This window comes from Branchiostoma lanceolatum, chromosome 5 (assembly GCF_035083965.1).
Source record: "Branchiostoma lanceolatum isolate klBraLanc5 chromosome 5, klBraLanc5.hap2, whole genome shotgun sequence".
Lineage (NCBI taxonomy): Eukaryota > Metazoa > Chordata > Leptocardii > Amphioxiformes > Branchiostomatidae > Branchiostoma > Branchiostoma lanceolatum.
In genome coordinates this window covers 98,822-115,455 of record NC_089726.1, presented here as the reverse complement: position 1 = coordinate 115,455, position 16,634 = coordinate 98,822, and the positions used below count along the sequence as shown (strand labels likewise).

General features: G+C 49.1%; 1 protein-coding gene across 4 annotated transcripts in view; it reads right to left on the bottom strand.

Moving 5' to 3' along the window:
* The window catches only part of LOC136434297 (protein O-linked-mannose beta-1,2-N-acetylglucosaminyltransferase 1-like), a 52,013-nt gene that overhangs the window by 31,902 nt on the left and 3,477 nt on the right, over positions 1-16,634 (bottom strand). For 3 of the 4 annotated variants that reach the window (XM_066427018.1, XM_066427017.1, XM_066427020.1), the window contains exons 3-7: positions 8,370-8,513; positions 7,682-7,741; positions 642-753; positions 370-452; positions 217-267 (exon numbers count right to left, since the gene is read on the bottom strand). In XM_066427018.1, coding sequence (XP_066283115.1) covers positions 217-267; positions 370-452; positions 642-753; positions 7,682-7,741; positions 8,370-8,513 — 450 coding nt within the window. The remainder of the gene's footprint in view (positions 1-216; positions 268-369; positions 453-641; positions 754-7,681; positions 7,742-8,369; positions 8,514-16,634) is intronic. The other variant, XM_066427019.1, reaches the window with a different exon arrangement.

The window sequence follows — 16,634 nt, the reverse complement described above, 5'->3', positions numbered from 1 at the left end:
GTACATGTTGGATCGAGCAACCTCACTAGATAGCTTTAAACAACGCTTACAGCTAGATGTGCAAAGGTTAGGTGTGACAGGTCGTTCAGTGTAATATAACCAGCTGCTGCCGTGCCTTGAAAGCTTTGTGTTGCACCAGAGGGTGGTTATCCCGGCTATCGGGGTACAAATACAGCGAGGGTAGCTAGTGTTGTATCCAACAGTACATCGTCTCACCGTGATCGTACAGGTCAAACGTGTCCACGGCATACACCTCCTTGGACTGCCCTGCAGAAGGGAAGAGGGAAAAAAGAGCTGTTTGAATGTCTCTGCTCAATGCTATTTGTATAGGTGGGTCAGGAATAAAAGTTGAAACTCAAAATTAAGTACTAACTGTATGTACTAATGACTTACCATCGATGACGACAATGTTCATGCCCCGACCAGCGTTGTGTGTGTCGTCACTCACCAGACTGGGGATAACAACGGGAAATGGGGTTAGACTTTGGTAAAACAGTAAACAATAAAATCTCAAAACTGAGAAACTCTGCAGCCATGTTTTACTTGCTCCTTCCAAAGCCCCGAATGTGGAAACTCTACATCTGCAGTTTTACTTGTTTGTTTGTTTGTTTTGCTTCTTCCAAACAAACACAGATACTCACTCCTTCCCATCGAAGCATATCCGGGGTCCGACCCTCTGCGCCTGCCCGCTGCTGATGGCGAAGGCAAACTGGTCCTTACTACAGGGGGGCTGGATCCCGCATTTAGGGGGGTCTGCAGGAAAACAAGTACAGAATACAGGGGGGCTGGATCCCACATTTAGGGGGGTCTGCAGAACACAAGTACAGATTACAGGGGGGGCTGGATCCCGCATTTAGGGGGGTCTGCAGAACACAAGTACAGATTACAGGGGGGGGCTGGGTCCCGCATTTAGGGGGGTCTGCAGAACACAAGTACAGATTACAGGGGGGGGGGGGGGCTGGATCCCGCATTTAGGGGGGTCTGCAGGAAAACAAGTACAGATTACAGGGGGGGGGGGGCTGGATCCCGCATTTAGGGGGGTCTGCAGAACACAAGTACAGATTACAGGGGGGCTGGATCCTGCATTTAGGGGGGTCTGCAGGAACACAAGTACAGATTACAGGGGGGGCTGGATCCTGCATTTAGGGGGGTCTGCAGGAAAACAAGTACAGATTACAGGGGGGGCTGGATCCCGCATTTAGGGGGGTCTGCAGGAACACAAGTACAGATTACAGGGGGGGCTGGATCCTGCATTTAGGGGGGTCTGCAGGAACACAAGTACAGATTACAGGGGGGGCTGGATCCCGCATTTAGGGGGGTCTGCAGGAACACAAGTACAGATTACAGGGGGGCTGGATCCCGCATTTAGGGGGGTCTGCAGGAACACAAGTACAGATTACAGGGGGGGCTGGATCCTGCATTTAGGGGGGTCTGCAGGAACACAAGTACAGATTACAGGGGGGGCTGGATCACGCATTTAGGGGGGTCTGCAGGAACACAAGTACAGATTACAGGGGGGGCTGGATCCCGCATTTAGGGGGGTCTGCAGGAACACAAGTACAGATTAAAGGGGGGCTGGATCCCGCATTTAGGGGGGTCTGCAGAACACAAGTACAGATTACAGGGGGGCTGGATCCCGCATTTAGGGGGGTCTGCAGGAACACAAGTACAGATTACAGGGGGGGCTGGATCCCGCATTTAGGGGGGTCTGCAGGAACACAAGTACAGATTACAGGGGGGGCTGGATCCCGCATTTAGGGGGGTCTGCAGGAACACAAGTACAGATTACAGGGGGGGCTGGATCCCGCATTTAGGGGGGTCTGCAGAACACAAGTACAGATTACAGGGGGGACTGGATCCCGCATTTAGGGGGGTCTGCAGAACACAAGTACAGATTACAGGGGGGACTGGATCCCGCATTTAGGGGGGTCTGCAAAACACAAGTACAGATTACAGGGGGGCTGGATCCCGCATTTCGGGGGGTCTGCAGAACACAAGTACAGATTACAGGGGGGACTGGATCCCGCATTTAGGGGGGTCTGCAGAACACAAGTACAGATTACAGGGGGGACTGGATCCCGCATTTCGGGGGGTCTGCAGAACACAAGTACAGATTACAGGGGGACTGGATCCCGCATTTAGGGGGGTCTGCAGACCACAAGTACAGATTACAGGGGGGACTGGATCCCGCATTTAGGGGGGTCTGCAGAACACAAGTACAGATTACAGGGGGGCTGGATCCCGCATTTAGGGGGGTCTGCAGGAACACAAGTACAGATTACAAGGGGACTGGATCCCGCATTTAGGGGGGGCTGCAGAACACAAGTACAGATTACAGGGGGGCTGGATCCCGCATTTAGGGGGGGCTGCAGAACACAAGTACAGATTACAGGGGGGGGCTGGATCCCGCATTAGGGGGGGTCTGCAGAACACAAGTACAGATTACAGGGGGACTGGATCCCGCATTTAGGGGGGTCTGCAGAACACAAGTACAGATTACAGGGGGGACTGGATCCCGCATTTAGGGGGGTCTGCAGAACACAAGTACAGATTACAGGGGGGACTGGATCCCGCATTTAGGGGGGTCTGCAGAACACAAGTACAGATTACAGGGGGGCTGGATCCCGCATTTAGGGGGGTCTGCAGAACACAAGTACAGATTACAGGGGGGACTGGATCCCACATTTAGGGGGGTCTGCAGAACACAATTACAGATTACAGGGGGGCTGGATCCCGCATTTAGGGGGGTCTGCAGAACACAAGTCCAGATTACAGGGGGGCTGGATCCCGCATTTAGGGGGGTCTGCAGAACACAAGTACAGATTACAGGGGGGCTGGATCCCGCATTTAGGGGCGTCTGCAGGAACACAAGTACAGATTTCAGGGGTGGAGGGCTGGATCTCACATTTAGGGGGGTCTGCAGGAACACAAGTACAGATTACAGGGGGGCTGGATCCCGCATTTAGGGGGGTCTGCAGAACACAAGTACAGATTACAGGGGGGCTGGATCCCGCATTTAGGGGGGTCTGCAGAACACAAGTACAGATTACAGGGGGGCTGGATCCCGCATTTAGGGGGGTCTGCAGAACACAAGTACAGATTACAGGGGGGCTGGATCCCGCATTTAGGGGGGTCTGCAGAACACAAGTACAGATTACAGGGGGGCTGGATCCCGCATTTAGGGGGGTCTGCAGAACACAAGTACAGATTACAGGGGGGACTGGATCCCGCATTTAGGGGGGTCTGCAGAACACAAGTACAGATTACAGGGGGGCTGGATCCCGCATTTAGGGGGGTCTGCAGAACACAAGTACAGATTACAGGGGGGCTGGATCCCGCATTTAGGGGGGTCTGCAGAACACAAGTACAGATTACAGGGGGGGGGGACTGGATCCCGCATTTAGGGGGGTCTGCAGAACACAAGTACAGATTACAGGGGGGGCTGGATCTCGCATTTAGGAGGGTCTGCAGGAACACAAGTACAGATTATAAGGGGGCTGGATCCCGCATTTAGGGGGGTCTGCAGAACACAAGTACAAATTACAGGGGGGGGGGCGGATCCCGCATTTAGGGGGGTCTGCAGGAACACAAGTACAGATTACAGGGGGGCTGGATCCCGCATTTAGGGGGGTCTGCAGAACACAAGTACAGATTACAGGGGGGCTGGATCCCGCATTTAGGGGGGTCTGCAGAACACAAATACAGATTACAGGGGGGCTGGATCCCGCATTTAGGGGGGTCTGCAGAACACAAGTACAGATTACAGGGGGGGCTGGATCCCACATTTAGGGGGGTCTGCAGAACACAAGTTCAGATTACAGGGGGGCTGGATCCCGCATTTAGGGGGGTCTGCAGAACACAAGTACAGATTACAGGGGGGCTGGATCCCGCATTTAGGGGGGTCTGCAGAACACAAATACAGATTACAGGGGGGCTGAATCCCGCATTTAGGGGGGTCTGCAGAACACAAGTTCAGATTACAGGGGGACTGGATCCCGCATTTAGGGGGATCTGCAGAACACAAGAACAGATTACAGGGGGGATGGATCCCGCATTTAGGGGGGTCTGCAGGTACAGTGGAAACCCGGTGAAAGATAGTACCCTGCTTCACATGCTAATTGCTACACAAAACGTGTGTGTGGCGCCTCCCGCACCCATATCCTCACACCCCTACCACAACTGTATCCCCTCCTCATGATCAAACAACGATAATTTGTGATTGTGCCTTTGCCTTTCCTTTGTCTTGTTATGAGAGGGTTTTTAGAGCAACAACAAAAAAGCTCAAACTACTCGCGCTGTTTTTGACTGAGGTATTCAGTCAGAACAGGACAGGGGGTTCTATATTCTGTTGTATGGTGTTCAACAGGACAGGGGGTTCTATCTGTTGTTTGGTGTTCAACAGGACAGGGGGTTCTATATTCTGTTGTATGGTGTTCAACAGGACAGGGGGTTCTATCTGTCGTATGGTGTTCAACAGGACAGGGGGTTCTATATTCTGTTGTATGGTGTTCAACAGGACAGGGGGTTCTATCTGTTGTATGGTGTTCAACAGGACAGGGGGTTCTATCTGTTGTATGGTGTTCAACAGGACAGGGGGTTCTATCTGTTGTATGGTGTTCAACAGGACAGGGGGTTCTATATGTTGTATGGTGTTCAACAGGACAGGGGGTTCTATATGTTGTATGGTGTTCAACAGGACAGGGGGTTCTATATTCTGTTGTATGGTGTTCAACAGGACAGGGGGTTCTATATTCTGTCGTATGGTGTTCAACAGGACAGGGGGTTCTATCTGTTGTATGGTGTTCAACAGGACAGGGGGTTCTATCTGTCGTATGGTGTTCAACAGGACGGGGTTCTATCTGTTGTATGGTGTTCAACAGGACAGGGGGTTCTATATGTTGTATGGTGTTCAACAGGACAGGGGGTTCTATATGTTGTATGGTGTTCAACAGGACAGGGGGTTCTATATGTTGTATGGTGTTCAACAGGACAGGGGGTTCTATATTCTGTTGTATGGTGTTCAACAGGACAGGGGTTCTATATTCTGTTGTATGGTGTTCAACAGGACAGGGGGTTCTATATTCTGTTGTATGGTGTTCAACAGGACAGGGGGTTCTATCTGTTGTATGGTGTTCAACAGGACAGGGGGTTCTATATTCTGTTGTATGGTGTTCAACAGGACAGGGGGTTCTATCTGTTGTATGGTGTTCAACAGGACAGGGGGTTCTATATTCTGTCGTATGGTGTTCAACAGGACAGGGGGTTCTATCTGTTGTATGGTGTTCAACAGGACAGGGGGTTCTATCTGTCGTATGGTGTTCAACAGGACAGGGGGTTCTATCTGTTGTATGGTGTTCAACAGGACAGGGGGTTCTATATGTTGTATGGTGTTCAACAGGACAGGGGGTTCTATATGTTGTATGGTGTTCAACAGGACAGGGGGTTCTATATGTTGTATGGTGTTCAACAGGACAGGGGGTTCTATATTCTGTTGTATGGTGTTCAACAGGACAGGGGTTCTATATTCTGTTGTATGGTGTTCAACAGGACAGGGGGTTCTATATTCTGTTGTATGGTGTTCAACAGGACAGGGGGTTCTATCTGTTGTATGGTGTTCAACAGGACAGGGGGTTCTATATGTTGTATGGTGTTCAACAGGACAGGGGGTTCTATATGTTGTATGGTGTTCAACAGGACAGGGGGTTCTGTATTCTGTTGTATGGTGTTCAACAGGACAGGGGGTTCTATATTCTGTCGTATGGTGTTCAACAGGACAGGGGGTTCTATCTGTTGTATGGTGTTCAACAGGACAGGGGGTTCTATCTGTTGTATGGTGTTCAACAGGACAGGGGGTTCTATATTCAGTTGTATGGTGTTCAACAGGACAGGGGTTCTATATTCTGTCGTATGGTGTTCAACAGGACAGGGGGTTCTATCTGTCGTATGGTGTTCAACAGGACAGGGGGTTCTATCTGTTGTATGGTGTTCAACAGGACAGGGGGTTCTATATGTTGTATGGTGTTCAACAGGACAGGGGGTTCTATATGTTGTATGGTGTTCAACAGGACAGGGGGTTCTATCTGTTGTATGGTGTTCAACAGGACAGGGGGTTCTATATTCTGTTGTATGGTGTTCAACAGGACAGGGGGTTCTATCTGTTGTATGGTGTTCAACAGGACAGGGGGTTCTATCTGTTGTATGGTGTTCAACAGGACAGGGGGTTCTATATTCAGTTGTATGGTGTTCAACAGGACAGGGGGTTCTATATTCTGTCGTATGGTGTTCAACAGGACAGGGGGTTCTATCTGTCGTATGGTGTTCAACAGGACAGGGGGTTCTATATTCTGTTGTATGGTGTTCAACAGGACAGGGGTTCTATATTCTGTTGTATGGTGTTCAACAGGACAGGGGGTTCTATCTGTTGTATGGTGTTAAACAGGACAGGGGGTTCCATATTCTGTTGTATGGTGTTCAACAGGACAGGGGGTTCTATCTGTTGTTATAATGGTGTTCAACAGGACAGGGGGTTCTATATTCAGTTGTATGGTGTTCAACAGGACAGGGGGTTCTATATTCTGTCGTATGGTGTTCAACAGGACAGGGGGTTCTATCTGTCGTATGGTGTTCAACAGGACAGGGGGTTCTATATTCTGTTGTATGGTGTTCAACAGGACAGGGGGTTCTATATTCTGTTGTATGGTGTTCAACAGGACTGGGGGTTCTATCTGTTGTATGGTGTTCAACAGGACAGGGGGTTCTATCTGTCGTATGGTGTTCAACAGGACAGGGGGTTCTATATTCTGTCGTATGGTGTTCAACAGGACAGGGGGTTCTATCTGTTGTATGGTGTTCAACAGGACAGGGGGTTCTATCTGTGGTATGGTGTTCAACAGGACAGGGGGTTCTATCTGTCGTATGGTGTTCAACAGGACAGGGGGTTCTATCTGTTGTATGGTGTTCAACAGGACAGGGGGTTCTATCTGTCGTATGGTGTTCAACAGGACAGGGGGTTCTATCTGTTGTATGGTGTTCAACAGGACAGGGGGTTCTATCTGTTGTATGGTGTTCAACAGGATATAGGGGGTTCTATCTGTTGTATGGTGTTCAACAGGACAGGGGGTTCTATATTCTGTTGTATGGTGTTCAACAGGACAGGGGGTTCTATCTGTTGTATGGTGTTCAACAGGACGGGGGGTTCTATCTGTTGTATGGTGTTCAACAGGACAGGGGGTTCTATCTGTCGTATGGTGTTCAACAGGACAGGGGGTTCTATCTGTTGTATGGTGTTCAACAGGACAGGGGGTTCTATCTGTTGTATGGTGTTCAACAGGATATAGGGGGTTCTATCTGTCGTATGGTGTTCAACAGGACAGGGGGTTCTATATTCTGTTGTATGGTGTTCAACAGGACAGGGGGTTCTATCTGTTGTATGGTGTTCAACAGGACAGGGGGTTCTATCTGTTGTATGGTGTTCAACAGGACAGGGGGTTCTATCTGTTGTATGGTGTTCAACAGGACAGGGGGTTCTATCTGTTATATGGTGTTCAACAGGACAGGGGGTTCTATCTGTCGTATGGTGTTCAACAGGACAGGGGGTTCTATCCGTCGTATGGTGTTCAACAGGACAGGGGGTTCTATCTGTTGTATGGTGTTCAACAGGAACGATCTATTTCCCTCTCACCTGGGGGGATGTCTGCTTGTGGCTTCAGCTGTTCCTTCTTCTCTTCAGCATCTGCTAAAACTGTGCAGATAGAAAAGGAAAGAAAAATACTGTAATTAGGTGCACAAACTGATTATGGTAGACACTTCTGCTATATTCAATATTTCATATCATTTCCTATAATGACAAATTTGAGCAGAGACTGTACTAGTAGCAGCTCTAACCATCAGCCATGTTGGGTGGAACAGAGTTGTAGAAAAGATTAAGATAATTACTAATATACAAAGCAGGCAAAATTTGTCCACTGTCATGACTGTACTACACTGATTTCAGGGGGGGCTCAATTAAGGCATATCATCTCTCATTCATCAGCTCGACTTCTGAGGAGTTGTGGAAGCAGTTTTACCCGTGTTACACCGAAGGGCGGTTATACCGGCTATATAGATAAAGATATATGAAGCAGTTTTGCCCGTGTTACGCCGAAGGCGGTTATACCGGCTATATAGACGGATACAGAAGCAGTTTTGCCCGTGTTACGCCGAAGGCGATTATACCGGCTATATGGATAAAGATACAGAAGCAGTTTTGCTTGTGTTACGCCGAAGGCGGTCATACCGTCTATATGGATAAAAATACAGAAGCAATTTTGCTCGTGTTACGCCGAAGGCGGTTATACCAGCTATATAGATACAGAAGCAGTTTTGCCCACCTTGCTGGGATCCTGCTTCTGTCTGCTGTTGCTCCACTCTCTTCACCTCGGGTTGAGTAGGTCTGTCCAGACTGTCCATGTAGAACTTTGCACCGTGATAAACAACTACCACCACTACCAGTAACACCACAGCCCTCGCTATGCCTGGGGAACATAGAGGACATGTAGAACTGATACTACTCCCACCACTAACAGTACCAGCACAGCCCTCGCTATGCCTGGGGATCATAGAGGACATGTAGAACTGATAATCTACTACTCCCACCACTAACAGTAATACCACAGCCCTCGCTATGCCTGGGAAACATAGAGGACATGTAGCACTGATAATCTACTACTCCCACCACTAACAGTAACACCACAGCCCTCGCAATGCCTGGGGAACATAGAGGACATGTAGAACTGATAATCTACTACTCCCACCACTAACAGTAACACCACAGCCCTCGCTATGCCTGGGGAACATAGAGGACATGTAGAACTGATAATCTACTACTCCCACCACTAACAGTAACACCACAGCCCTCGCTATGCCTGGGGATCATAGAGGACATGTAGAACTGATAATCTACTACTCCCACCACTAACAGTACCAGCACAGCCCTGGCTACGCCTGGGGAACATAGAGGACATGTAGAACTGATAATCTACTACTCCCACCACTAACAGTACCAGCACAGCCCTCGCTACGCCTGGGGAACATAGAGAACATGTAGAACTGATAATCTACTACTCCCACCACTAACAGTACCAGCACAGCCCTTGCTATGCCTGGGGAACATAGAGGACATGTAGAACTGATAATCTACTACTCCCACCACTAACAGTAATACCACAGCCCTCGCTATGCCTGGGGATCATAGAGGACATGTAGAACTGATAATCTACTACTCCCACCACTAACAGTAACACCACAGCCCTCGCTATGCCTGGGGAACACAGAGGACATGTAGAACTGATAATCTACTACTCCCACCACTAACAGTAATACCACAGCCCTCGCTATGCCTGGGGAACATATAGAGGACATGTAGAACTGATAATCTACTACTCCCACCACTAACAGTACCAGCACAGCCCTCGCTACGCCTGGGGAACATACAGAACATGTAGAACTGATAATCTACTACTCCCACCACTAACAGTACCAGCACAGCCCTCGCTACGCCTGGGGAACATAGAGAACATGTAGAACTGATAATCTACTACTCCCACCACTAACAGTACCAGCACAGCCCTCGCTATGCCTGGGGAACATAGAGGACATGTAGAACTGATAATCTACTACTCCCACCACTAACAGTAATACCACAGCCCTCGCTATGCCTGGGGATCATAGAGGACATGTAGAACTGATAATCTACTACTCCCACCACAACCAGTAACACCACAGCCCTCGCTATGCCTGGGGATCATAGAGGACATGTAGAACTGATAATCTACTACTCCCACCACTAACAGTAACACCACAGCCCTCGCTATGCCTGGGGATCATAGAGGACATGTAGAACTGATAATCTACTACTCCCACCACTAACAGTACTAGTAACACCACAGCCCTCGCTACGCCTGGGGAACATAGAGGACATGTAGAACTGATAATCTACTACTCCCACCACTAACAGTAACACCACAGCCCTCGCTATGCCTGGGGAACATAGAGGACATGTAGAACTGATAATCTACTACTCCCACCACTACCAGTAACACCACAGCCCTCGCTATGCCTGGGGAACATAGAGGACATGTAGAACTGATAATCTACTACTCCCACCACTAACAGTAACACCACAGCCCTTGCTATGCCTGGGGAACATAGAGGACATGTAGACCTGATAATTTACTACTCCCACCACTAACAGTACCAGTAACACCACAGCCCTCGCTTTGCCTGGGGAACATAGAGGACATGTAGAACTGATAATCTACTACTCCCACCACTAACAGTACCAGTAACACCACAGCCCTCGCTATGCCTGGGGATCATAGAGGACATGTAGAACTGATAATCTACTACTCCCACCACTAACAGTAACACCACAGCCCTCACTATGCCTGGGGAACATAGAGGACATGTAGAACTGATAATCTACTACTCCCACCACAACCAGTAACACCACAGCCCTTGCTATGCCTGGGGAACATAGAGGACATGTAGAACTGATAATCTACTACTCCCACCACAACCAGTAACACCACAGCCCTCGCTATGCCTGGGGAACATAGAGGACATGTAGAACTGATAATCTACTACTCCCACCACTAACAGTAACACCACAGCCCTCGCTATGCCTGGGGATCATAGAGGACATGTAGAACTGATAATCTACTACTCCCACCACAACCAGTAACACCACAGCCCTCGCTATGCCTGGGGAACATAGAGGACATGTAGAACTGATAATCTACTGCTCCCACCACAACCAGTAACACCACAGCCCTCGCTATGCCTGGGGATCATAGAGGTCATGTAGAACTGATAATCTACTACTCCCACCACTAACAGTAACACCACAGCCCTCGCTATGACTGGGGATCATAGAGGACATGTAGAACTGATAATCTACTACTCCCACCACTAACAGTACCAGCACAGCCCTCGCTATGCCTGGGGATCATAGAGGACATGTAGAACTGATAATCTACTACTCCCACCACTAACAGTAACACCACAGCCCTCGCTATGCCTGGGGAACATAGAGGACATGTAGAACTGATAATCTACTACTCCCACCACTAACAGTAACACCACAGCCCTCGCTATGCCTGGGAAACATAGAGGACATGTAGAACTGATAATCTACTACTCCCACCACTAACAGTACCAGCACAGCCCTCGCTATGCCTGGGGAACATAGAGGACATGTAGAACTGGTAATCTACTACTCCCACCACTAACAGTACCAGCACAGCCCTCGCTATGCCTGGGGAACATAGAGGACATGTAGAACTGATAATCTACTACTCCCACCACTAACAGTACCAGCACAGCCCTCGCTATGCCTGGGGAACATAGAGGACATGTAGAACTGATAATCCACTACTCCCACCACTAACAGTACCAGCACAGCCCTCGCTACGCCTGGGGAACATAGAGGACATGTAGAACTGATAATCTACTACTCCCACCACTAACAGTACCACCACAGCCCTCGCTATGCCTGGGGAACATAGAGGACATGTAGAACTGATAATCTACTACTCCCACCACTAACAGTACCACCACAGCCCTCGCTATGCCTGGGGAACATAGAGGACATGTAGAACTGATAATCTACTACTCCCACCACTAACAGTACCACCACAGCCCTCGCTATGCCTGGGGAACATAGAGGACATGTAGAACTGATAATCCACTACTCCCACCACTAACAGTACCAGCACAGCCCTCGCTACGCCTGGGGAACATAGAGGACATGTAGAACTGATAATCTACTACTCCCACCACTAACAGTAACACCACAGCCCTCACTATGCCTGGGGAACATAGAGGACATGTAGAACTGATAATCTACTACTCCCACCACTAACAGTAACACCACAGCCCTCACTATGCCTGGGGAACATAGAGGACATGTAGAACTGATAATCTACTACTCCCACCACTAACAGTAACACCACAGCCCTTGCTATGCCTGGGGAACATAGAGGACATGTAGAACTGATAATCTACTACTCCCACCACTACCAGTAACACCACAGCCCTCGCTATGCCTGGGGATCATAGAGGACATGTAGAACTGATAATCTACTACTCCCACCACTAACAGTAACGCCACAGCCCTCGCTATGCCTGGGGATCATAGAGGACATGTAGAACTGATAATCTACTACTCCCACCACAACCAGTAACACCACAGCCCTCGCTATGCCTGGGGATCATAGAGGACATGTAGAACTGATAATCTACTACTCCCACCACAACCAGTAACACCACAGCCCTCGCTATGCCTGGGGATCATAGAGGACATGTAGAACTGATAATCTACTACTCCCACCACTAACAGTACCAGCACAGCCCTCACTATGCCTGGGGAACATAGAGGACATGTAGAACTGATAATCTACTACTCCCACCACTAACAGTAACGCCACAGCCCTCGCTATGCCTGGGGAACATAGAGGACATGTAGAACTGATAATCTACTACTCCCACCACTAACAGTACCAGCACAGCCCTCGCTATGCCTGGGGAACATAGAGAACATGTAGAACTGATAATCTACTACTCCCACCACTAACAGTAACACCACAGCCCTCGCTATGCCTGGGGAACATAGAGGACATGTAGAACTGATAATCTACTACTCCCACCACTAACAGTAACACCACAGCCCTCGCTATGCCTGGGGATCATAGAGGACAATAATCATGTAGAACTGATAATCTACTACTCCCACCACTAACAGTATTAGTAACACCACAGCCCTCGCTATGCCTGGGGAACATAGAGGACATGTAGAACTGATAATCTACTACTCCCACCACTAACAGTACCACCACAGCCCTCACTATGCCTGGGGAACATAGAGAACATGTAGAACTGATAATCTACTACTCCCACCACTAACAGTATTAGTAACACCACAGCCCTCGCTATGCCTGGGGAACATAGAGGACATGTAGAACTGATAATCTACTACTCCCACCACTAACAGTACCAGCACAGCCCTCACTATGCCTGGGGATCATAGAGGACATGTAGAACTGATAATCTACTACTCCCACCACTAACAGTATTAGTAACACCACAGCCCTCGCTATGCCTGGGGAACATAGAGGACATGTAGAACTGATAATCTACTACTCCCACCACTAACAGTAACACCACAGCCCTCGCTATGCCTGGGGATCATAGAGGACATGTAGAACTGATAATCTACTACTCCCACCACTAACAGTAACGCCACAGCCCTCGCTATGCCTGGGGAACATAGAGGACATGTAGAACTGATAATCTACTACTCCCACCACTAACAGTACCAGCACAGCCCTCGCTATGCCTGGGGAACATAGAGGACATGTAGAACTGATAATCTACTACTCCCACCACTAACAGTACCAGCACAGCCCTCGCTATGCCTGGGGAACATAGAGGACATGTAGAACTGATAATCCACTACTCCCACCACTACCAGTAATACCACAGCCCTCGCTATGCCTGGGGAACATAGAGGACATGTAGAACTGATAATCTACTACTCCCACCACTAACAGTAACACCACAGCCCTCGCTATGCCTGGGGAACATAGAGGACATGTAGAACTGATAATCCACTACTCCCACCACTAACAGTACCACCCCAGCCCTCACTATGCCTGGGGAACATAGAGGACATGTAGAACTGATAATCTACTACTCCCACCACTAACAGTACCAGCACAGCCCTCGCTATGCCTGGGGAACATAGAGGACATGTAGAACTGATAATCCACTACTCCCACCACTACCAGTAATACCACAGCCCTCGCTATGCCTGGGGAACATAGAGGACATGTAGAACTGATAATCTACTACTCCCACCACTAACAGTACCAGCACAGCCCTCGCTATGCCTGGGGAACATAGAGGACATGTAGAACTGATAATCCACTACTCCCACCACTACCAGTAATACCACAGCCCTCGCTATGCCTGGGGAACATAGAGGACATGTAGAACTGATAATCTACTACTCCCACCACTAACAGTAACACCACAGCCCTTGCTATGCCTGGGGAACATAGAGGACATGTAGAACTGATAATCTACTACTCCCACCACTAACAGTAACAGCACAGCCCTCGCTATGCCTGGGGAACATAGAGGACATGTAGAACTGATAATCTACTACTCCCACCACTAACAGTACCACCACAGCCCTCGCTATGCCTGGGGATCATAGAGGACATGTAGAACTGATAATCTACTACTCCCACCACTACCAGTAACACCACAGCCCTCGCTATGCCTGGGGATCATAGAGGACATGTAGAACTGATAATCTACTACTCCCACCACTACCAGTAACACCACAGCCCTCGCTATGCCTGGGGATCATAGAGGACATGTAGAACTGATAATCTACTACTCCCACCACTAACAGTAACGCCACAGCCCTCGCTATGCCTGGGGATCATAGAGGACATGTAGAACTGATAATCCACTACTCCCACCACTACCAGTAACACCACAGCCCTCGCTATGCCTGGGGATCATAGAGAACATGTAGAACTGATAATCTACTACTCCCACCACTACCAGTAATACCACAGCCCTCGCTATGCCTGGGGAACATAGAGGACATCTAGAACTGATAATCTACTACTCCCACCACTAACAGTAACGCCACAGCCCTCGCTATGCCTGGGGATCATAGAGGACATGTAGAACTGATAATCTACTACTCCCACCACTAACAGTAACGCCACAGCCCTCGCTATGCCTGGGGATCATAGAGGACATGTAGAACTGATAATCTACTACTCCCACCACTAACAGTAACAGCACAGCCCTCGCTATGCCTGGGGAACATAGAGGACATGTGGAACTGATAATCTACTACTCCCACCACAACCAGTAACACCACAGCCCTCGCTATGCCTGGGGATCATCATAGAGGACATGTAGAACTGATAATCTACTACTCCCACCACTAACAGTACCACCCCAGCCCTCGCTATGCCTGGGGATCATAGAGGAAATGTAGAACTGATAATCCACTACTCCCACCACTACCAGTAACAGCACAGCCCTCGCTATGCCTGGGGAACATAGAGGACATGTAGAACTGATAATCTACTACTCCCACCACTAACAGTAACACCACAGCCCTCGCTATGCCTGGGGAACATAGAGGACATGTAGAACTGATAATCTACTACTCCCACCACTAACAGTAACGCCACAGCCCTCGCTATGCCTGGGGATCATAGAGGACATGTAGAACTGATAATCTACTACTCCCACCACTAACAGTAACACCACAGCCCTCGCTATGCCTGGGGAACATAGAGGACATGTAGAACTGATAATCTACTACTCCCACCACTAACAGTAACACCACAGCCCTCGCTATGCCTGGGGAACATATAGAGGACATGTAGAACTGATAATCTACTACTCCCACCACTAACAGTACCACCACAGCCCTCGCTATGCCTGGGGAACATAGAGGACATGTGGAACTGATAATCTACTACTCCCACCACTACCAGTAACACCACAGCCCTCGCTATGCCTGGGGAACATAGAGGACATGTAGAACTGATAATCTACTACTCCCACCACTAACAGTAACACCACAGCCCTCGCTATGCCTGGGGAACATAGAGGACATGTAGAACTGATAATCTACTACTCCCACCACTAACAGTACCACCACAGCCCTCGCTATGCCTGGGGAACATAGAGGACATGTAGAACTGATAATCTACTACTCCCACCACTAACAGTAACACCACAGCCCTCGCTATGCCTGGGGATCATAGAGGACATGTAGAACTGATAATCTACTACTCCCACCACTATATATAACAGTAACACCACAGCCCTCGCTATGCCTGGGGAACATAGAGGACATGTAGAACTGATAATCTACTACTCCCACCACTAACAGTACCAGCACAGCCCTCGCTATGCCTGGGGATCATAGAGGACATGTAGAACTGATAATCTACTACTCCCACCACAACCAGTAACACCACAGCCCTCGCTATGCCTGGGGATCATAGAGGACATGTAGAACTGATAATCTACTACTCCCACCACAACCAGTAACACCACAGCCCTCGCTATGCCTGGGGAACATAGAGGACATGTAGAACTGATAATCTACTACTCCCACCACTAACAGTACCAGCACAGCCCTCGCTATGCCTGGGGAACATAGAGGACATGTAGCACTGATAATCTACTACTCCCACCACTAACAGTACCACCACAGCCCTCGCTATGCCTGGGGAACATAGAGGACATGTAGAACTGATAATCTACTACTCCCACCACTAACAGTACCAGCACAGCCCTCGCTATGCCTGGGGATCATAGAGGACATGTAGAACTGATAATCTACTACTCCCACCACAACCAGTAACACCACAGCCCTCGCTATGCCTGGGGAACATAGAGGACATGTAGAACTGATAATCTACTACTCCCACCACTAACAGTAACACCACAGCCCTCGCTATGCCTGGGGAACATAGAGGACATGTAGAACTGATAATCTACTACTCCCACCACAACCAGTAACACCACAGCCCTCGCTATGCCTGGGGAACATA